Source organism: Tetrahymena thermophila (genome assembly GCF_000189635.1).
Source record: "Tetrahymena thermophila SB210 genomic scaffold scf_8254777, whole genome shotgun sequence".
Lineage (NCBI taxonomy): Eukaryota > Ciliophora > Oligohymenophorea > Hymenostomatida > Tetrahymenidae > Tetrahymena > Tetrahymena thermophila.
Window position 1 is genome coordinate 180,825 of NW_002476535.1, and position 25,070 is coordinate 205,894.

Sequence of the window (25,070 nt, forward strand, 5' to 3'; positions counted from 1 at the left end):
AAGATAAATGATGAATGTATTTTATTTTAGTTTTTAATTTAAGATTTATTTTCAGCACTTTTTCTTCTAAAATACATAATTTAATTAAATGATTATTAAAATTATGAGCAAATAAAAATCATATATATAAGTGTTTAAAAAAGATAAAATGTATAAGCAGATGCAAAGACATATATTAATATAATTTAATGAATTAATTTAAAATTTTATATAAATTCTAATAAAATATATCTCTCTATATTCATTCATTCTAAAATACTTGGCATGATATTTGAAATTAAATTATGCAACTTTTCTTATATTTGAAGTTGATAGCTAAGTAAATTGTTGCATAATTTTTTTAAAACAGATTTTGATTTCTCTTCACTTTCAAATTTGTCTTAATTCTTTGAGAGCTCTAATATTTCTATGGTAATTTGACCTCTATTTGATTAAGATTATTTTAAAAATTAATTATAACATTAAAATATTTATAAGAAAATTAATAGATAATGTATCATATGTCTAAAGAAATTTTTACAGTCCTATGTATTGTATCTGCTATTGGTAGTTAAGGGATTAAAGGAGGTAGTTGACCTAATTTAGCTAGTAAGCACTTTTGAAAATTTCTTGAATAAAATAGTTTATATAGGTTAGGAAACAGTCGATTTCATTCTAAAAGAATTTAAAAACCTTAATCAAAGCATGTTTAATGTCTTCTGTGAGAGCTACTGAATAAGATGAATTGTATTCATCTAGTAATGTTTTCACAACTGATTCTAAATCATTGATAGAATTTCTGATAAGTTTTTCTTAAGAGCATAAGAGATCTCGAGTATATTTCATGTTGTTATTTTCCATCTCATAGATAATCAATTTTTAAATTTGTGAAATAAACTCATAAAGCATGAAAGTATAGTTGCTGTAATATGTTTTTGATTTGATTAAGGACCTAATATGCTCTTTTTTATAAAATTAGTCCATCATTTAGATATTAAACAAGTCAATAATAGAATCTAATTCTTTTATTAGTTATTAGTCTTTTTCTACTAAGTAATTTTTATTTTGCATCTACAGCAACTTCTTCATCAATTAAATATTTTCGCTATGTTTTTTGAAATGATTGCTGCTTTCCATTCCTTTTATAAATTTATCAACTACTTTAGACATCCAAGCTTAATCTATTTTTTTGAATTGCTTTATCTTCTAATCAAATTAAATAGTTTGATTTGCACTCTAATTAGTCTTAAGATCTTATTCCATAATATTCTCCATATTATATTCTAAATTTTAGTAATTATTGAAAATTATTTTTTTATTTTATCTAATGATATCTATGTAATAGTTATCTCTCCTTCTCACATTATGATTTATACAGTTCATCCAATCTATAGCCTTTTTGTTTATTTATATTTATTTAATTAAAATACTTTTAAATTGTTTTATTTATTTATTTACATTCTACATTTCAAGAGTCTCCATTAATGTTCCTCTAACACTCTTTTTAGGATCTTTAGGTTAGACTGAAAGCCCTTTTTAATCAGGCTAAAATGTATACTCAATTAAGTTGTATATATTCTAGATTATTAAATAGTGTTATTTGTGAAGAAAATTAAATTTAATACTGATGGTTAATCTTAGTGTGCATTAAAATATACTTCAGAAGGATATTCATAGAGCACTGTCTCGCTCAAAAAGTAGAACTTTTTCCCAAATACTCCTATTTGTTAAAATTCATAAATACATAAATTAGTAAGAATGAATAATACTGAACCTTTTAAATAAAAGAATTCTGGATTTGTAAAAGAACTCTGATCCCTTTTGCTGATATGCATGTTGCCAAATATGAAATAAGCTATTTTAATATTTTTATTGTTTTTGCAAAAAAATTTTGTTATTATTTTTTATAAATTATTTGCTTAATTAATTGGATTTTAATGATTTTTTTTGAAATTAAAAAATTTTTGATATCTTACTGTATCTTAAAGTAGAAGTTAAGATACAACAAAGATACTTTATTAACTTCTATATTTTATTTTCGATTTATTTTTTATAAAATTTCAACTTATTAAAAAGATACATTATTTTTTAAATTAGCTTCAAAATCTTTTCAAATTATTTTAAACAAATTTATTTTTTAAAATATTTTTTTTATTTGGAAAAATAATAAAATTATTATTTTGAAAGAAAACAATTAAAAATTTTATGAGAATATTTTTATATTAATAAATTGAATTAAAATTATTAATTATCAAAAATGTTATCATTTATTTTATAATGAAATGCTATAAAAAAAAATATTTTAAAACTATATTCGTATTTTTTATATTTTCAATTAATATAATAAATTATAAATTTTAGTTATTATCTATTGATTGTATATTGGCCTTTAATTCTTAAATTATCCAACAGTTTCAAAAGAAATCATTACTGCATTTTGTTCTATTACTGATTGCTATTTACAGCTACAATAAAATCGTAAAGTGTAAATAGATCTAAAACAGTAGTTGTAGTTCCAGCAGTAATAGCTTACAATATTTTAGGAGTTTAATGATTCCAAATAAATGGGTAGGAGTTTCTTTTATTAGCTAATGGGAAAACATAATTAAAGTTATCGGTAACATACTTTTCAATATATTATTTAATTTTTTATGATTCCTATGAACTATCCTTTATTGTGTAAAGATAAACTGATCCAAGATAACGCATGTATATTCCTTTAAAAGTTGCTCTAGTTTCTCCTTAATCATTATTTTCATACTCTTTAAGGATTACAAAATGTTTATCAGCTAAATAAGGATAAAACTGTAAGCGATTATGATTGAAATGGTTTTTGTTTTAAGTAATTGTTTCTACAGATTTAAAGACAACTTCTTTATACTTAGGATCATTGTAAAAATCAGATAATGCTAGGTAACCTTTCATATATACTCCTTAGTTGTATGTCCACTTATCGTAGGTTTTGTTTGAGCAGTTTTTATTATTATAAATACCATCTATGAAAAGATAATCATTAGTGTCAAGCATTTCAGAAACTCCTATTTCCCAATCAGCAATCGTCTTAACTTTTTGAATGTATTTTACATCTTAAGTATATTCGAACAAATAAGTGCCTAAATCAATATAGAGATGATTAGTTATTGCATTTTTGTAATTTTTATCACAGTCCCAGAATACTCCACCACCGCAAATGTTATTTTCAAAAGCTTTTCCAACCCAACCAAATATCTCATTTGCAAGATCAAAAAAGTCTTGAGTTGTCTTATTCTACCTGTCAATAATATTTTGAACCTACATAAAGCTAATAGCATACCAGAGTCTATCATCTATTCCTACACCATAAGGGTCATCTAATTTTAATTTATCCCATAAAAGAATATCCCTCATTCTTTTCAAATTCCAATCCTATGTTAATTTTAGAATATCTTAATAGAAATTTTGAGGTATTTCTAAATTTAGCATATCTAGGTAGTTGTATAGATAAAAGAAAGTACTGGGAGATGTTCCATCATTCCAAAACTCTCTATAAAATTACAAAAAATTAATTTAAATAAATAATAAGTAATAATTTATACCTATCCATGGTGTGATTGGCTCCATAAAAGCATTGAGAATGATAAGTCAACTTAAAGTGAGGAAACCCATCAATATTACCACAATAGTAATTCTAAAATATACTATCAGATAAATGAGTTGATACCATAAAATCTCTCTAGTTGTTAATAATCTCACCAGATGAGATGATGAATAACAAACTAAAAATAATTATCTTTAACTAATTGGTCATCTTTAACTTAATGATTTAATGCTTATGAAAATATTCTTTTATAATTAATTGTTAATTTAAAAAACTAACACTAAGTTTAATATTCTGATTAATTGTATAGATATGTCATAATAATCCTAATAGTGGTAAATTTATCATATTAATTTGTTTATTTAAAAAATGCTTATATGTTAAAATATAATTTTTAATTATTAAATGATTGTAAAATAGATTTTGCTAAAAATCGATTTGTTTGTTATTTAATTATTTTGATTTTAAATATTATAATAAAAGATGAATTCTTAAATTTTTGGCTTATAAATATGATTAAAAATTTTAGTTATTAATTAATGGATGAAATTTTTATAACAAAAACAAAAAAATATAAAAATAAAAATAAGAAATATTTTTCACAAAATAATATTAAAAAGCTAAAAAAATGTAATTTTTAAATAATAATATTTTATTTAAGTAAGTCAGCTTTTCAATCAAATTAGATTAGAGAAGCCTCTTCATTTACTTTAGTTTTATCATCATGTCGATCATGAATATCTTTTTCTGTTTGTAATGTGAAATTTATTCTTTAATTAGAATTATTGAATGAAGAAACTCTGTTAATTTCTTAAACATTATTAACTCTTAAATTTGGTTTCTATTGTCCTTTTGGATTTTTCTAATTTTTATCAATTGCAATTTTAATTTCATCCAGAGATATAATATTAGGATGAGAAGAAAAGTTTAGGTTTTCCTATTCAGGTGTCTATTAAGGTAATAGGGGAGTATGATTATTTTAATCATCCTTTTTATTATTTGCTTAAATATTTTTAACAGAATCTTAAAATATTTAAATTGACGAATTTGATAACTATTGCTTGTTTTTATTAGAAATAGGAGTATAGTTGTTCAAAAAAGAGTTATTGATTGAAACATTTTATGTTACAGGCATCTAATTTAATTAATATTAGTCATTGGTGTATGACTATTATTCAAAGTTTTACTTCTAGTCTATTTCGAACTCAGCTCTTTTTTTTTCAATAATTTTTTCTACTGCAAAAGTATGATCTTATTATTCTTTCAATAAAATTAATTTAATAAATTTAAAATATTAAACAATAAATTACATGCATTTTAAGCTTATTAATTAACTTGATAATCGGATTCTTAAATGCTTATGCTCAGACCAAGAGCATCACCTTTTTTTGGAAGAACAGTGGCTTCTTTTTAAGCTTTTTAGTTTTATTCCTAAAATTAATTTTTAAATTGCTATGAATTTTATTTTATGATTTTAGATTTTTAAATTTACATTGTCATATAAAACCTTGATGTTATCTTCTAAAAATTACCGTGCTTTGAGATTGAATATATTTACTATTATTTTGTTAAACAAATTATATTTAAAACATATTATTCGATAAATTTTACCTTTATCAAGAGTGTTAATATTTTAAAAATTATTCATTGCTTATGTAGCTATTATAAAATTGATATTTCTTTGTATCAACATCCATTTCTAACAAATTTTAAACTTGATAATTTATCTGTGTTTGAAAATATATCTATATATCTTAAAAGGGAGTATTTTTTAAAGAACTTTTTAGTGTAAGAAGTGGCTAAACATATGGATAGAGAAAAAGAATTTTGATAAACTGGCAATAGCGATCATTAAAATAATGTAACTACAATAAAGGATAGTTATTACTTAGCTTAGATTTTATGATTTCTGAGCATAGTCCTCATATAGATACTGCAAGAAAACTATTAGTGCTAACATGAAATTAGAAATCGTGTCAAAATTTGAAAGATTTTTGTTTTAAAATGGTTAATAAATGAGTTTTGCAGAAATGTAGATAACTAAGATTATCGTGATTATTATTTTTGATAAGGACTATTAATCTGAATAGATAAAGTATCCATTTATTATAACAATTATTGTTTTCATATAAATTCTAACAAATTCCCAAAGGTAAAATTAGTTTTTATACTCTAGATATAAAAAACCATACTTTAACACAGTTCTTGTACTTTAAAGTGATTTTCTTCTTTTTACCAGAAACAAAGAAAAAATAAGTGGAGCCCCAAGCCAAAATATTAGAGAAGGAATGAAAAATAGATTAAAAATTTTTTGAAATTTTTCATCATTGCAAGGTGTAGCAGGATAGAAATTAATATAATCAGTACCAGATATATTCCTACATCTCATAGAGCTTAGCAAAAAGTGTACAGCAGTTGGTTATAAATAATATAGTAAAAGTTATATAGAAATGATGGTAGCATGAGGGTTAGTATAAGATGAAAAGTACTTTGATTTATTTTTAGCTTATGGTATATAAACTATAAAGCTAATAAATTATATTAGCATGTAAACTGCAGCAATATAAAAAAAAGGTAAAACTGTATTTTAAATACCTAAAATGCCTGCATATCCAGCATTATTATTCCATTAAGAAGGATATATGCAAGAAAAAGAGTATGTGAGCTATGAAGTTGTTTCTCCAACAATAGATATACTAGTTTTAATTCGATTTCCAACACTTTCATTCAAATTAACTGCCAACACACTTATTTATAGAAAATTAAGTATAATTTTTATATGAAAAGGAACATTGTCTCTAAAACAAGAGGAGGACACTGGAAGAATTTCCATCAAGCGGATATAAGTTGCCTTACAATAGTGAGTAAATGTTTTGATGATCGTGAGAAGTAATAAATAGGTAATTACTATTAAAGAACTCAATAATACGAAAAAATAAATTAAATTTGACTATAAGCTTCCACATTCTCTGCATTAATTCAATTATGGAACACTTCTATATCTTCTTTGAACAAATATATTTTATATGTTCGAGCTATTTGTATCTTCTACACTCTTATTTTATGACCAGACTAAACCATCAACATCACAACTTTCACAAAGGGGCCCTTTTAAATTATTTTTTATGTAAATTATTAGAATTTTAATGAAAAAACTATTAAAATATTTTAATACAAAATTTTTTGTTAACTATTTTTAATCTTTTGTTTTGGAAAAAATATAATTTGGATTTATTTTAATGTTAAATAGCTCAACAACAATAGCTAAAATATATGAGGTTGATTCATTTATTATTAAAAAAAAATAATTTTTAGCAATATACCTATATATCCTTCTATGCATCCATATTTAGAATTAGGGTCTTAGCTCTTACAAGCAAAGGGCTTATTTTTGCATTCAAGAATATTATCTGATATATCAGATTAGCTTTTCCAAAATCCATCTAAAAGTTGTATTTTATTTGAATCACAAGCTAAAGCTCCTTGTGGGCAAGGTAAGCAATTTTGTGGAGAAGCTAAAAATTGATCATCAAATTTTTATAAAGAATAAGTTCCTTGAGGACAGACGTAACAAGTAGTAATATTAGATGGGAGTTATTGATATATTTCACCTTAGATACATTATCTGAACTTGATATCTACTAAAATTAGCTATTAGCCAATTTGCTAATTTATATTATATTTAAAATATAGCTATGCGTGAGCGTTTGGATGCTAGCTAATTATTATTTAAGAAAATACTATTGCTCGCTCTGTAGAATTATAGCTATTTATATTTGTTAATGCTCTTCCATTAATTAGCACAGCTTAATCTCCTTAAATAAGTTCAAATGAGTAATTTTAGATTTCAGTTACAATTTCTGAAGGATATAAATTATTTAAAAAATTAATTTAATCAAAATTCCATTTAACACCTTCATTATCAACTAATTAGATTCCAAAACTGAATTTACCTCCACTCTGAAGTTATAAAATTTAAATATATTTATCCTTTACTATTTATTAATTATTTTAATCAATTGATTTTAGAAGATTAAGTGAATTTTGTATTGATATTTTAGACTATTCATGAATTTTGTCTGTTTCAATTTTAAAGGCAAATATATCTGTTAAGTAAGTTGCAACATTATTTCCAAAAATAGTGGCTTAATTACTGAAAACAACACGAATAAATAGATTAGAATAGTTTAATTAGCTCCCTGATTAATCGTTTAGTAATCTCATACCTCCTCCAATCAAGGCTTTGTTCTCACTTATTACTGAATTTCTATCTATTTCAATTTAATTAAAGTAATTTGCTAAGATTGCTCCCCCATTTGCTTTTGCTATGTTATTTTAGAAAATACTTGTTTTTATACTTATTTGATTTTTAGTATTGTATAAGTATATAGCACAGCCTGAAATACATGAATTTCTGATAAAAACACTATTCACCATTTAAAAATCAGTTGTATTTATCAGCTGAATGTTTGCTTAATTTAAATAATAATGGATGGTATCTAATTTTACTGTGTCTGTAGATATATAAATTATATAATTATATCTATTTGTATCTTACTAAGAGAAAGTATTATTAGTAATTGTAAAGTTGTATAGATTAATAATTTAATTTTGCTTTTAATATTACACGAAGTCATTATTCTCAACCTGTTTCTAGTAAGTCAAAAACTATAAATTCTAATTATTTTAAAAAACTATATTTTTAAGTTAAATATTTACACAACCTTATATAAGCATTGTAGAAATAGATATTGTTGGTATTAAAGTTATTTCATTTTCTTAAGTTATTGTTTCCTCTAATTTTCTTCTATCTTTTTCAAAGAAATATCTTAACTAACCTTATAGAGTTAATAATTTAAAACAATTTATTATAGATATGTTAGTAAGGGTTGAGTTAAATATCTAACTTATAAAAAATATTCTTGTAATTTAAGATTAAACAACATTTACAGTGTCAATATTTAGGTTTTTAACTTGTTAAATTGAAAAGATAGAATAAATGCTTCTAATTTAGCAATTTTTGATTATTAAATTTTAAATAGACACAGTAGAAATATTAAATATGTTAAAAAAACTATTATCTACTTTCTAATCAAACTAAAGTGAGTCCAAAGTTAAAAAGCTAATAATTAATGAGTTCATGTTGCTAAAATAGAATTTATTATCACTTATCTTATTATTTTAAGAAATTGTTATATTATTTAGAAATACGTTTTAGACATTCTATGGAAATTAAACTGAGCTAGAATCTTCAATGAATTGTAAATTAAAGTCAGATAAGCTAAAGTTAGAGAAAAATTATGGATTTTAGTGATATTACTGTTAACCAAAGGTCTACTAAGTAATATTTAGATAATTATTAGCAATACTTTAAGGATAGAATGCCACATTGAACTAGTATTAAGAATAGAATCTAAAAGTTTAATTTGGCAGCAGTAAATTATAAATTTAAGTCTACTATTTGATTTAGATATTTTAATAATTAATTTAAATTTACGATTAAGTTTATTGTTGAGCTATATTCTAGTAATTTAAAATATTTTTATCAGACTAAAAATCACTATTGTAGTTGAATATACCTATGCAATATTTATCATTGTATGAATTTATGTCTGCTTATAAATCATAAACATTGCTTTACGAGAAGAAAGATAAATATAAAATATTCTATTTTATATATGAATTAAGCAATTATGGATATTTTAAGTTATTCTGTGTTTAAGCTATAAGTACTGCTGACTTGGTAATAGAATTCAAGTAATAAATTTCAATGCTATTTATGTAAAATACTAAAATAACATCTTGCGTATCTGAATAGACAGTGTTTATTTCAATTATATTATAAACATTAATTTATTTTCTTATTATATCAAATAAAATTAAGTCTATTCTGTTGTAGATATTAATTTAATTCTGAGAATATAATATTATATAATTTTTGCTAAATCTCAATTTATTCTAAAATTAAGAAGGAAGACTTCTACTGGTGAGCATTAAGTGTACTTCTTTTTCTAAGATAAATAAAGTAGACTTACCTATTTAGTTAATAAATATTCTTTAGTATAAGCTATCCCATTCAGCAATATTAACTTATTCGATAGGATTTATACTATATAAATAGTTGAATACATTTTTAACGTCTGTAATTTGCTCAGTCAAATCTGGCAACATTATAAAAGTTACATATCCTGTGTTATGAATAATCAGTAATTGTTTAGATGAAATTGCTATAATTTTAATCATCTAACCTTTTGTGTTAATATTTTATATTTAAAATGAAGAAACTATGCTTGAATTTAAACCGTAAACCTATCCATCCTAGCATCCCATATATAAATACGAATTAGCAATAGTACTTACAATTACTCTTTCTTGTTTATTTTACATAAGAGAATCAGCTGTAAAGTTTTAAGTTGTAGTGTTGTAAATATACTAAGTCCCTTAAATATCTTAAATTCTCAATTAAAATAATATTAAATCGGTTGGAATTACTTAAAAGAAATTAATATTTTGCTAAATAGTTGAACTCTTAAAGTAGTTTTAGAAAATCTGTATCTAACTCTTTTGTATAATAAAAGCTGTTTAGCAAGAGTTTAAGCAAAGAAATTACATCACTTGATTACTGAATTATCCTATATATTGCTTTTAAGAGTTTTAATATGAGTAAAAGTTGTTGTTGGAATCTACAAAATAACAAATTTAGTTATTAGTAGTGTTTAAATAGCACTAATAAAAATATTTGAAAAAACTTATTCCTTCAACCTAATTTTAAATTAAGTTATTATATTCTACAAAAAATATTCTTTTTTAATTGTAGACAAGAATTTTATTCATTATTTTTAAGAATTTCATTTTTATAAAATCTCCTTACTGAGGTGTGTTTTAAAATAATTCTTATATTTAATATAACTGTTTAATTATCTTGCTACTTGTATCCCACTCAATTAAGAGTCCATTCATATTAATTGTGAAATACCTGTCATTTAAGCTATCATAAAATGCGTCTGAAACATAATAATTATTATTATTAGAATAAGAATAATAGCTTTATCCTACAATTTAGAAAGATTCCAAGCTATAATAATAAATTTGCCCATTAGTTGACTCCATATAACTTACAGCAATTTATAATTAAGATTCAATAAACAATATACTTGTGATTGTCTAAACGTTTTAATATTAAACTGTATTCATTAGAGTTAGTGTTAATCTACTTATTATATTCATTGATTCTAAAAAATTTAAAATAAAATAAATTAATTTATTATATTAATTTTAAAAATATCAAAAGTTGTTTTTTTTGTTTATTTTATTTTAAATAAATATTTTCATAACTTTTGCTGCATAAAATAATTTGAATAAACCATCAAATAGTACTATAAAACATTTAACTCTGAACTTTGCAGTTATTAAAAAAAAAGGGCTGTTAGAAAAATTTAAATTTTTTTTTAAGGAGTATTTTGAAAATATTTAAGGGATTAATGTCAAAAGTTATTAAGGTAACTAATTAATTGTAATTCAAATGAAAGAATCTTACTGAAATTTAATTTTTAATGAATATTCTTTAAAAAAAGTTGAAATTTCTATTATAGAAATGGGAAATCTTTAAAAAGGATTTGAAAATATCAAAATAAACTTTTATTACTTGAAGTAGAGACAATCAGATAGTCTGAGATATAATAAAATTTTAGATTACCATAGTTAATGATGCCTTGTATATCTTAAGCTAGCTTTTATCCTTTGAAATCTAAAAATCTCAATATATTGTTTCCTATCAAATATATTACTTAATTTATCAAATCTACTTCATATTAAATGTTGCTCATGCTTGTTATAACAACAATAGGATTTAATTGACCCGATTTTATTTATTCTGAAGTAAAAATATATAAATAAACATTAAAAAAGCATACGAAAATCTATGAGTTTAAAAAACAATCATCGAGCTATTTAGAGTAAATCTCAATCGGTTGAATGTTATTACTTATAATAGGAATCGATATTTTACAAAGCTTTTTTTCTAATATATAAATTATCTGCTAACTAACCGATACGTACATTTTTTTAATTTGGTTTATTTAAAATAATTGCTATACAGTAATCTGTTCATCAGTTATGTTAACTAATGCCATTTAAGTATCACTATAAGCAATAAGAATTTTAGTATTAGACTGATCATCTAAAGAATAATTATTAAAGTAAGTATTCTATATTTACTGAGTTGGAATAACAGTTTCTAAAAAAAAGCTATTGAGATTAATAATATTTACTTAATTCCCTAATGTAATAATTTTATTCATTTGATCTGAGTGAATTAGTTATGTATTATTGCTAATAGGTAAAGATCCACCTTTATTTTACTGTAAAATTTCTTAGCTAATTATTTAATTGGCATTAGTAAAGAATAGTTTTCCGTTATCATTAGAAGAATAATAAATCTATTTACTCTAAATATATAAATAAAACAGATTTTTAAACTAGCTCTATGACATTTAAGTATTATAAGAGTTGTATTGAATTTAATTATCAACAAAATTAATTCTCTTAATTTCAAAAGCATCGCTTTAGTCAATTACATTAGACTAGTAATTTTAGTTTTAAACTTTTTAAAATATTGCAGCAAAAGAAGCAATAATTTAGTTGCTGCTATTAATTTGCTGAATTTAAGGATTTAAAACTTAAATATAATTCCCAAATAAAACAAAAATTTATGTTTAAAAAAGAGACTGAATCTTATATATCTCAAAAAGGAATTATTTGCTAGTTTAAATATAACAAAATAAAATTTATTATTCGTTGTAAACTTATATTTATGAGCAATATTTATTTGCATTTCTAGGCCAATTTGGTATAAAATCTAATAAATTTAATTTGTCATTTTACTACAGACTATCGTTTAAGCAGAATATTGCTGAGCTCTAAAAGCTTACATAAATTTAATACTAATTGTTATTAATTAGAAGAGCAATATTTTATATAGCATCGTTTTGAACAATATTATTCCATGTTATACAAACTTAAGTATTCCATGTGCATTAATTAACCATGTTACTATTACTTTAGTAATATATGTATTTAGTTTCATTTGGAAAGAGTATCATTTAATATGTTACTTTAATTACGAATTGTTAGACACTTTCAAAATTTTTCTAAAAAATTACTACATTGTTATCCATTTTCGCTAGAAAGTAATTTGTTGCTTGAAAAAAATGTAATTCAACTTATGAAAAATTTTATTTGACACCTTTAAATTCTACTAAAGAAAAATTTTATAAAGATATTTCTGCTATTCTATCTTGCAAAACCAAAATTATGCTATCATTAAAATTTTCTATATCTAAGCATTAATTACTATTTAAATTGTCGTAAAATGAGTATTTCTAGTTAATAAGATTATTTTAAGTGAGAACAAATATGTGTATATAAGGATTAGCTTTATTACATGTTATTAAATAGTTAAAATTCTGATTAAATATAATTTTTATAATTTAATCAGTACTTTAAAATACTTAAGGGATATTGTAATCTTACAAAAGTTAGTTAGAAAGTAAATTTAAATCGATATCTTATAATAAATTACTATATAAGTAGATTCTATTTTTGAAAAAGGGATTTTACTAGAAATTAACATTAGTCTACTACCCAACTAAGATTGGAATTCGTTTTTACTCAATTAATTGATCTAATTAAATTTTATATACTATAAAATTATTTAAATCACTATTTAGCAAACCTATAAAAGCATCTTATAAAATAATTAAGTATTGTGGAAGTAAATTATCAGGAAGATTAACTTTTTACATTGCTGATACTTAGTTTGCGTTACATTAAAATATGGTTGCTTATTTAGAATATGTAATACTTAAAGTTTTATAATCAATTTATTATGAATAAATATTTTATTGCGACTGAGCTAAAAGAGATTTTTAAGGATTTTAAGTAGTCAAATCAATTGAATATAAGCTATATAATTTGCTATTATTATTGAAGCTAAGAAAAACAAATACAGCAGAGTTTAGTAAGTAACTTTAATTGACACTAGAATTATTTTCTTGACCTATGTTTTGCAAATAAGTCTATATCCTATACTCATTTTTTGCAGAGTCATATTAAATTTAAAGTATTGTAAAAAACAAATAGCTTTAATCAGTAATAATTGCATAATTTATGAAGAGATTAACAAATTTGATGTCAGATTTTAAGGTATAAGGGGGTATTAAATTAACATAAGTATTAGTGTCTATTAGCAATAAAAGTGTGCTTTAAATAGAATCGTCATAAGCAGTAATAAACAATTTATCACTAAATACCACTTGTAACTAAGAGTATTAACTTAAATTTCCTTCATTCAATTTTAATTGATAAAATGAATCTAATTAATTCATGTTGTAAATATTAACTAAACCTACTGAATTATTTTGAAAAAAATAAATCATTTATTATTAAACAATCATTTTTTGTATATTTAATAAAACTAAGTTGTAATCTTTGATTGGTTAGTTTTTTTAGATATCTACTATTTTCGCATATTGATATTAGCCGTATATTATCAAAATACCTAGATTTTGAATTCCATTTTATGAAATTGATAGACTAATTCCACTTATTGATTAAATATTTAGAGAGTTATTTAAATCGTTTTCTATTTAGTTTGTTTGTATTTAAGGGCATTATTTTCTTTACTAGCAAGATTATGAATAAAAATTTGGCGATGATTATTAAGGACACACTGACACACAAATATTTTTATCTTGATCATAAAACATACCAGCTAAACATTTATTATAATTGCATAATCCTGTTTATGTGTTTAGATCAAAATTAATTTAGCATTAATTGCAAGATATGTTGCTTGAAATTTAATTAATTAAACAGCTTTAACACCCTCCACACTACTCGGAGTTATATAATAACTAGCAATAGATGACCTTAGTTAATGAGAGTAAAATCACTTGAAAAATTAAACTATTTTTAAAAGTTTTATACATTAAAACTCAACGATTTTTAAATTAATAGTCTTTTATCGAACTAATAAGTTTTTAATAAATTAATTGAAAAAGGAAGTATTTTATTATTCACTTAAATTTCTAAAGTTAACTTTATTGCTATATTTCAAATATGTAGATTATAAATTTAAATTTATATCATATATTTAAAAACAGAATTTTAATAGAATAATTAAAATATTATATCATCTCAATTTATATAATTTAGACTTTTGAATTATTTATTTCCACTAATTATTATTTTTAATGTCCTTAAGAGACCTTCATACTAAATTGATATTGATTACTAATAATATAATATATTTAACATTGATGTACGATTATAACATTGATAAAAAAGACTTATATTTAAATGAATTAAAAAATGATCATATCAGCATTTATTAATTTTTTACATGTTACAAAATATTATATCCCATCAAAATTATTTATTTTAAAATTCAATAAATAAAGGACTAATATATGGATAGATAGAGCTCAAAGATGTATTTAAATTTCACATAATTACTTAAAAATTTTCAATAGAAAGTTGGTGGATATGTAATATATTTTTCCATACTTTTTTATTAAAAAAACTATTTGGTAAAAATAAAGAAATTAAATTTTTAATAAACTAACTAATAATTAAATCTATTCTAAAGAATCTATTTTATATAAATTAAATTCTAGTTTAATAACAAATATTTTAAATAAGACACCAGCTATAATAAAAAAGTATCATCTCATCAAACTATAAATATAATAGGCTCAGTAGAATTAATTTTCTTGTATTCTTCATTACAAAATATCTAAATGGAATAGGTTTTATATATAGAATTAATTATTTTTAATTAAATTAATAATTAATTTAAATTAAAACATGTTAGTTATATTTACCTCCTCCTCTTATATATAAAAACAATCTTAGGAGTATGGTAAATATTTTAGAGAAAAGTAGGGATGGAGATTATATTAATTAAGGAGAATTTATTGTAGATAAATATCTAATTGTTAATATCTTTAAGATATATTTTAATCTATTTTTTAGTATTAGAATGATAGTAAAAAGAAAAATAAAAATGCAAATGAGCAAAAGATGACTTTAAAAATACTTCTTGATATTAAAAAAACAATATATAAAAAATAAATATTTCTTTTATTTTTATTTTGCAACCAATAATAGAATTTCAAAAAATAATTATTTTTTCTGATACATATATTTTTTTTTTTCAATCTCATTTATCTAAATCAGAATTTACTATATTTTTAATATTCAGTTTGTTAATTTCAAAAGCCATTGTATTATTTACTACTTAAACAGGCCTATTTTCTTCAAATTAAAAAATATCATCAGTAATATCAGAGCTTTAAGACTGTTCAATTTAATTCTAGTTTTAGGCAAAAAATATTTCTTAATTAACAATAGGCTAAGCTTTACTGATTTTAAAAGGAGAGATACTATTATTATTTTATATACTGCTAGAAGTAGCTAAACTAAATAAATTTTTTTTTTAATAACCAGTTTAAGAAACCTTTGTATTTTCTTCAAGTATATTTTTGTCACTATCTTTTAAAAAATTATTATTCCAAAGAGTTTCTCTTTCTTTATTTTATTTGAAATAAAATTTAGACTTAGAAAAGTTTTGAGGTGTATCTTCAAATTTTATGTTTGGATGTACACTAAAATTGTCTAGCTAACTTATGTTTTAAAAGTTTAATGGTATTTCTGTCTGATAGCTTTCTTTTTTTTAATTTTTTAGTTTATATAAATTTAAAATAGTTTTAAAAAAATTTAACTAACTAATTAATAAACTAAGTAAAGAATTAATAATAAAAAAACAAATATTTAATCTAAATTTACAGCTGTTTTTGTTAACTGTAGATGAAATTTAAATAATCTATTAATGTATTTTTTAAGTTCTTATTTGAGCAAGGCTTTTTTTAATTTTCTTCCATAGCATTAATGCTTTCATTTACTTTTACTAAGTAGATATATCATTTTTTTGTACTTTTTTTGAGTTTATAAGTTTAAAAATATAGTTAACTAACCTACCAAAGCAACTATTTAATGAATAAAACTTTAGTTTTATTATTATGTAGATTAGATAAAAGATAAATCCATAGTGAAAGAAGCATATGATAATTTAAAAGAGAATGAATGAATAATTTATATAAATTTAGCTAAGGACTATGCAAAAAATAATATTTAGCTATGAAAAAACTACCAGTTTTAGCAGATACTTACTATAATAGGGATCAGCAATCAAAACTAAGATGATGTAGATAAAAATAATTACTACACAAATCAAAAAAATATCTAGGTTGAGCTAATTAAACATAGTTATTATTATCACTATTAATGTTTTGTAGTAAATAATGATAAACTCCCAATAGCAATACTTTTTTTTATACTCTAAATAGAAATAACCATACTTAAATTTAGTAGTACAGTAATCCATTTTATTTTTTCTAATATGATATCTAAAAATGTAATAAAATATTAGTATTGGAAATAGTATCCAAAACAAAAGATTAGGCAAAACAATAGAATATTTAAATTACTAATAAGATACATCATCGCATGAAAGAAGAAGATTTATGGTTTGATATTTTTATTATCCAATTGTTCTACAAGTTATTGCTTCTGTAAAAAATCTTATATTATCTGGCTAGAAAAAGAAAAAAAGAAAATTTATCAACATATATTTATGATATTTATTAACTTTTAAAATTTTTAAACTTTTTAAAATGCACATAATCAAAGCTAGGAGTACTAAGAATATAATAGGAACGATAGACTAAGAAATAGCTCTGATTTTTTCAATTCCATACATTTAAATCATCTCCGAGCTATATATGCATGAAAAGCTTATTATTAATTAACTTACAGGCATTCCAGCAACTTGAGGTAATATATTAAAAACTGAAGGTAGAATAAAATGAATTTAGTTAGCTAAAAGCACTGATGATAGCTGTAAATAATCTACTAATTTTTTAATATAAAAAACAGATTCATCATTTATTGAACTCCTAGAAAATGGAACTAATCCAATTAAACGCATATAATAACATGTTGAGTTATGTATATAGCTATTCATAAACATTATTACACTAAAAAGGAAATATAAAAGAAATAGAGTGATCGCTAAAACCATAAATAGTATTTGGTATTTTTAATCACTACATTCAGTACAATTATAGTTTTCAAAGGAATTAGTATACCTTTTACCTTTCCATACAGTGCCAAGATAATCACAAGTCTCACATAAAGGTCCCATATATCCTAATTATTTAAGGCGATTAATTATTTTCGCATTTAAAGAAAATATACCATAAAATTCCCTTTTTCAACAAAAATTTATTTATGTAATAAAATTCAATCAAAATAAGTATTTGGAAAAATAAGAAATATAGTATTTTTAAATTGATTATTAAAAAAATTAAAAAATTACCTTAAATACATCCAAATTTACTTGATTAATCTGCCTCATTACATATATCTGGATATTATTAATTACAAGCTATAATTTAATCACTTTATTGATTTATTCTCCAGTATCCTGCTTCAAGAATAATTTAATCCTAAGAACAACTGACTGAAAATTCAGGACATTTTTTACACTCATAATCCTAAGTATCTGTATTAGATGAATTTTAATCTGGAATTAATAAGGAATATGTTCCAGGTAAGCACTCTTAACAAATAACTATAAAGCTAAATTATTTTATTGGAATCTCACCTCTTATACATTATCTAAATTATAAATTTAAAGGTATCAACATAGATTGATATTAATTGCTAATAATTAGCTTTAATGATAAACTATCTGTTGATTAAAGAGGAATATAAGAAAGAGACAACGTCTAAAAGCTGAAAGCCCCAGTTGTTTGATTAAACTATTTAGCTGAAATTAATGATTGACCTTTAATTTAAGCAATTTAATTGTTTTGTGACTATAAATACTAATTCTATGTAGATTAACTAATTTCAATAAGATATTGAGAAAGTTCATCTTAAATGAACTTGGGATAATTATTAGTTATATATCTGTCAACATTAATTGAAAAAATCTTATTTTCACTATCTAATAGTTTTATATTTAGTATAACATTTCCTCCACTTTGTAGTTCAGATATTAGAACTGTATTAGCTGTTTAATAATTTTATATATCTTACTCTCCCAATAACATAGTTTATTCTTGTGAATTTTATAAATATATTTATAATTAAGAAGGATATCTCCCTACATTGTTTCCATAAATATATCCTTGATTATTTTAGAAATGGCAATTGATTACTTCAGTCTTTTATTATTATTAATTAGTTTTCAAGCTTGATGATATAATTCTTAAACCACCCCCAATTTAAGCTTAATTATTACTTAATAAAGATTCGTAGTCTATTTCAAAGTTGTTTACATTAAAAACCATGATAGCACCACCTGAACAGGAAGCTGTATTATTTATAAAGCTTGAATTGAATATTTAAACATATTACATGATATCAGAAAAATAAAGAGATCCCCCTAAAGCACCTTTGTTTTAGGTAAATAAGCTATTAGAGATTCTAACAGTAATAGATGATGAAATAAAGCAATTTCCTTGATTGATATGGGATTAAATTTAATCTATAAAAACAAAGGAATTTTAAATGTTAATTAAATAAATCTGCTGATTCTCATTAAAAGAAGTAGGAAAAATATTATTGATAAGAGTCAAATTTTTAATATTAATATTATCTTAATTTAAAGATAGTATTCCAGAAGACTATTCAAATTATCTACTTGTATAAATTTACAATAATTCTATGTTATCTTGAGCTATATAATCCTAAATTAGCAAATTCATAATTCCCATAAAATTAAATAAATAGAAATTTGTTTAAGTATTTTAAGTGCTTTAATCTACATTCCCTAAATTTATTTGATTTGGATTTTGAACTGATTTTGTACATTTTTCAATTTTAGTAGATTAAAAAGTTACATTTTGGTTTTACTATAGTAAAAACAAATTACCATCTATTTAGCTATTGAAAATACTAAAATTGTATTGTATAACGATGCTACTATTTAGCACTTGCATAAATTATGAGTAATTACTCATTAAATGGCATTTATCTAAAGTCAAATTTTATATGAGAACATAATTACAGTTTCTAATTATGATAAAAGCTGGATTTATTTGATTTTAAGTTAAATTATTTTTATAACCTGTAAAATTAACATTTTATATTTTTAGGTTTTGAATAATTACAGTTTGTTTATTTTCAAATACTAAAGAAGTATTTCCTGAAATTGTCTAGTTCACAATACTTATATTTTGGAGAGTTGTTACATTTGTATTTTAGTTAAAACCTATCTGGATATTTTACTGATTGAAGACAAAATTAAAATTATCCATGTAAATATCAATAGGATAATATTAAAATGTACTAGAATTAATAGTAAGATTATTATTAGTAGTATTTTTCGGCCTTAAAATTACCTAAATATTTATATTATTCAAGAAATCTAATTGTTTAAGCTCTTCTCCAACCAGAACTGATAGCTTGTATTTCATATTACTAGCACTTTAATTCAAAATAATATCTAACTGATTAAATGTATTGCTATCCTCTGTTATTGTTAAGGAAGAAATACACTATTAAGTATTCACAGAAGAATTTAATGAAGAAAATATTCCAAAGCTTAAATATTTTTCAAAAATACTATTTTATGATACTCCTATTAAATGAATAAACTGTTAACTAATTAAAAGTTCAATAAGTGCTATCTTTGGATCAGTTAGTTACACACTTTCAATAGAATTTATTACATTTTATGATATGTCTATGTATGCTGATTCAATTCTTGTTGTAAAAACAACAATAATAATATTACTACTAAGGAGATGAATATCTGATATTCTATCTTTTCTGTTATACCTTCTCAATCTATTTATATAATTAAGATTATTATCAAATACATTTATTTATGCTGCACTAGCAAGTATTAAATAGCTAGAATTCTGCACTATTTTTTTGTATTCATTATCTGGAAAGCTTATGAATTTGAGAAAAGAATTATTCACTAAACTATAGGTATGCAAAAAAAGTTTTGAGAAATTTTTTTTGTTAATTTGATAGAATCATTCCTACTATCTCCAGAACACAGTTTAGTATATATCTGTATACTGTTAGCTTTATATTTGAATTTGGTATGTGGGACCTTTGTTTATGTTCATTCTTTGATAGAAAAAATTTAATTAATTTTGAAAATTTGTGAATTCGAATGATTATTAAAAAACAAAAAAATATGGTTAATTTAGAGCTTTCTTTTGATCAAAAGGATAATAATAAAAAAATACAAGTATTGTGAATATTGAATGATAAAAATATTTATTTTATTTATTTCAAAAAGTAAATTTACTTGAGTATGTGAGGCAAACTATGTACTAACCAGCATATAAGATTTAATTAATTTAACTGCCTATATTTATAGTCTATATATAAACACCTTAAATTGCATAAATAGCTATTTACTATGTAAACACAATTATATTTTAGTAATCTAAATCAATCATTAACTGAAATCCAATAAACTCAGCAGAAACAGTTATAGTAGAAAATAAAAATAAATTATTATTTCTTTGATAAATAAGAATAAACATATGGTTTTTTGAGCAAAATACTGAATTAGATGTAAAAACACATTAGTTTATAGATCCATTTGCATTTTGGGAATCAATTTTTATAGAATTTTAAAGTAACAAATCTGTTTTTACTAAAAAGTCTCCATAAATATATATTTCTTTATAATTTTCATCGATATATACTCCATTAACAAAACTTAGGTAAATTTAATTATTCATATTTAACAAAATTGAGGAAAATTGTCCAGAAGAAAAGTTTTTCAAAACTAACTCATTAGTTGTATAAGCAATAAGAATTTGTAAGTTCTCTGCAATAGTTATATTTTTTACACAAGGAGAATCAGGTGGAGTTTTTATTGTTTAAAATGATATTATTTCTATCAATTAATCAGTATGAATACTAAAACATTTTATTTAATAATTGGTTATAATAAAATAAAGTCCAATTTTAAAGCTTTAATAAACACTTTGAACATTATCACTTAGTAAAAATGATTAGTATACCTTTTATGGACCCAATTTAGATTCAAGTTGTAAAACTCTAACTTCTCCAATTTATGATCCTACGACTATATAATTTTCTGACAAATCTCCTTGGCAAGCAACTTAATTTTGACCAGGAGTATAATATAACTGTTCATAAGTTACTATATTTTTATTTTTATTCCAAATCATATAAACTGAATAACTGGTATACCCTAATGAATTAACTAATAAAATTTAATATTAATAAGAGCCATCTTAGAGTACATCTTAATAAATTTATGTAATATCTATTGGTAGGGAATTAGAAGCTATATATAATAATTCATTTGTACTAAGATCATAGTATGCAAATCCATACTAAAATTAGTTGTAATTATTTGGATTTAAAACTTAGACTATTAAAAATAGTTTGTTATCATCATACTAATATACTTTTAGGATATATCCTATTTAATTTGATTTGATAATCTTTTGTTAGAATTTCATATCTAAGACAATGATATTATTATTAGAATCATTTATTAACAATAAATTACCTATTATTAATAAATAAATCAATTACTAAATCAATTAAAATATCAAAAAAATTAAAATAAATAAACATAAAATAATTTTAAACAAATTCTATTTACCTATTAATGAATCAAATGAAGTTAACATAAAAGACTTTAGTATTTTATTGGTAGATTAATAAATTGAAACATTTGGATTCAATTAAAATATGATTGGGATCTAATCTATAAATTAGTAATTTATAATAGTATTTTGATTGCTTATTAAAATTATCTCTAGGTTTTAGCTGACAAATAAATTTGTAAACAATACATTCTGATCCACTGTATCTATATTACCTTTATAATAAATTAATTCTTTTTATTTGAAGATAAAAATGGTGTTTCCATTGAGGATAAAAAGGTGATCTTGTAAGACTTGTATTTTAGTATAAGCAGAATTGAGTATAGGATAGCTATAAGAGTCAAGTGGATTAAAGATATTAAATATGTTAACTTCATTTTAATACTAAACAATTAAAGAATCTACCTAAAATATTTAAAAATCAATGCATTATTGTCCTGATTTACTTAGCTGATAAAAAAAAACAGGTTGCTAAAGATCAACTGCTTGCCAAACAATTACTTTACCATCACTTCCACAGCTGACTATTAGTTGAGGAGTTTTAAAGTAGACTATTTTGTTTACTTTTTACTAATTCTAGAATAATTTTGCTTAAAAATCAATTACTACTCCTGCTAGAGAACTATCAGTAATATTTATTATTTATGAATTCTAGTATGTAAGAAAAACTAAATTAAGATTTTTTGATTATCCTTGAGAATCAACTATACCATTAGCTACTAACAATTGTTAAGGGTTTAAAATATACGAAGGAATTTATTAAGATTTTTAAAGCTTGAATTCTAAACCATTATTTGAGAGATTTAATATATAAACAAAATGTGTGACTTAACTATTACTATTTAACATCAAAATAGACAATTAATTTTAATTTGGTTATCCGTTAAAGATTAAAGCTTAGAAATCTAATATATTATTTGATTATATAAGCTTAAAAGCTGTTAAGTGAGTGAATAATCATAAACTATTAAATTTCCTGAATTTTATGCAATAAAGTATAGATTTTACATTATATTGTTAATATTTATTGCTATTTATAAAATTTTGAATGGAGCCAAATCTCTGAACAGCTAATTGCATTAAAGTCCATCACTAGAAATAGAATAAATTCTGCTTATATTTTAAAAATATACTAAAATATTGTTGTTAATATTATTTTTGATAGCACTTTTAATTATTCCAGAAGCAAAACCACAAATATAACTGGGAGTTATCTTTATCAAAGATAGTGATTAATCACTATTTTACACTATTTTATAAACCATTATCTGATAACTTAAAGATTATTAAATTATGATATCTTGAAATAATTATATGCTTGATTGGTCTGACAAAGAAATTTAAAAAGATGGATTTGGTAAGTTGATAAACGAAGTAGTATTAAATTATGTGAAAAACAAAATATTACTATTATTATCGATTGAAGTTACTAATAAAATATTACTATTATTTTCAACTTCCATTATTTAGCTTGAAGTTTTTAAAGTTCCTTTTCCTATTTCTAGTACCTTTTAGATAATATTATCTCTAGGATTCCATTTAAAAATAGAATTTTTATTATTTCCAAATAGAAAAATACTATCCCTAAATTAATAGGTAGTGATGATTGAGCTGTCAAATGTGTATTATCTTATAAATGCTCCATTTTTACTATTTATTGCATTAATAAAATTGTTATAAACAAAAAATATATCATCTGTAATATTTGAAGCGTATATAGATTTAATCACTTAACCTTTGCTCATAGATGATATTGAGGTATACTATGTCGAGCATTCGTAAGATTTGCTACATATATTTTATTTTTAATTTATTACACTAGTTTCACTACAAATAGATACACATTTAGAGTTTGCTAGAGATGTATCTTGTTGAAAATAAGTTAGATTTAAGCATTTTTAGTAAACACAATAATTCTACTAGGTATTAAGTGTAAAATCGCTTTCACACTGCTAACAAATATTTTAATTTGTGGATGTATTTGTTATGCATTCCTTACATCCTTATTGGCATTCTTAAGATTTTAGTATCTAAATAAGAGTTACTATAATAAAAATCTAAGAAAAATTAAATGATCTGAAATTCATTTTTAGTTTTCAATAACAATCTATTTTTATGCTTAACTTAATCTTCTATCTTAATTAATAAAAAATTCTGGATTTTAAAGAAAATAATTAAGACTTATTATAAAAAATTTAATTACAATTATTTAAATATATTAAATATTGATCATCTTATTTTCAAATGCACTTAATCAACTTATTTATTTAAATTAATAACTTACAAAATTTAAAAATGTATAGCTTTTTCAAATAAATTTTGATTCATATTAGTTTAAATCCACTAAAAAAATATAGAGTTTTTAATAAATTTTATAGTCTTGGTTTATAAGAAAAAAATGAAAGCATTTTACTTAAATCAATTACTAATTTATAAAATTATAAAATATATCACATATTATAATTATCTTACTTCTAGTTATGAAAACATAATACCTTTGTTATCCTAGCTTTAGTATTGCATGAGAGTTTTCAATTCGTATGTTTAAACCATTTATGTAAAAAATTATTTTGGCGTTATTTCTAAGTCACATATTTATTTTACTAACAATTTATTTGGTTCATCAAATTCTACTACAACACCTTAATCCATTACAATAACTTTATCGTAGTTTGCTATTGTATTTAAGCGATGAGCAATTGTAAATGTAGTAGATCATGTAAATTGAGTTTATATTGCTTCCTATATAAATTAATCAGTTTTCAAGTCAACATTGG

At 22.1% G+C, this 25,070-nt stretch overlaps 4 protein-coding genes across 4 annotated transcripts; all 4 read right to left on the reverse strand. All coding sequences in view use genetic code 6, as the record gives it.

The window, feature by feature from the left end:
* Nucleotides 1-101: 101 nt before the first annotated feature.
* Nucleotides 102-1,917, reverse strand: TTHERM_00372688 (hypothetical protein). The gene is made up of 5 exons (XM_001470682.2): nt 1,754-1,917; nt 1,605-1,699; nt 1,438-1,557; nt 521-1,374; nt 102-423 (listed from the first exon to the last, which is right to left on the reverse strand). The coding sequence occupies exons 1-5, from the start codon at nt 1,812-1,814 to the stop codon at nt 246-248; spliced, it is 1,308 nt and encodes a 435-aa protein (XP_001470732.1). The 5' UTR covers nt 1,815-1,917; the 3' UTR covers nt 102-245.
* Nucleotides 1,918-2,183: 266 nt separating this feature from the next.
* Nucleotides 2,184-3,808, reverse strand: TTHERM_00372689 (glycoside hydrolase family 76 protein). Its single transcript, XM_001470683.2, has 2 exons — nt 3,555-3,808; nt 2,184-3,502 (listed from the first exon to the last, which is right to left on the reverse strand). Exons 1-2 carry the CDS (start codon nt 3,764-3,766, stop codon nt 2,404-2,406), a joined length of 1,311 nt encoding a protein of 436 aa, XP_001470733.1. The 5' UTR covers nt 3,767-3,808; the 3' UTR covers nt 2,184-2,403.
* Nucleotides 3,809-4,229: 421 nt separating this feature from the next.
* TTHERM_00372680 (transmembrane protein, putative) lies at nt 4,230-12,603 on the reverse strand (the record flags this gene model as incomplete). Its single annotated transcript, XM_001009596.2, has 6 exons — nt 4,230-4,816; nt 4,867-4,987; nt 5,049-5,113; nt 5,168-6,664; nt 6,880-10,788; nt 11,202-12,603. The coding sequence occupies 6 exons, from the start codon at nt 12,601-12,603 to the stop codon at nt 4,230-4,232; spliced, it is 7,581 nt and encodes a 2,526-aa protein (XP_001009596.2).
* A 3,173-nt stretch (nt 12,604-15,776) lies between these two features.
* TTHERM_00372660 (transmembrane protein) lies at nt 15,777-24,945 on the reverse strand (the record flags this gene model as incomplete). The annotated part of the gene is made up of 10 exons (XM_001009594.2): nt 15,777-16,282; nt 17,771-17,824; nt 17,994-20,473; nt 21,062-22,193; nt 22,290-22,394; nt 22,509-23,198; nt 23,302-23,406; nt 23,542-23,568; nt 23,702-24,160; nt 24,789-24,945. The coding sequence occupies 10 exons, from the start codon at nt 24,943-24,945 to the stop codon at nt 15,777-15,779; spliced, it is 5,715 nt and encodes a 1,904-aa protein (XP_001009594.2).
* Between the last annotated feature and the right edge of the window lie 125 nt (nt 24,946-25,070).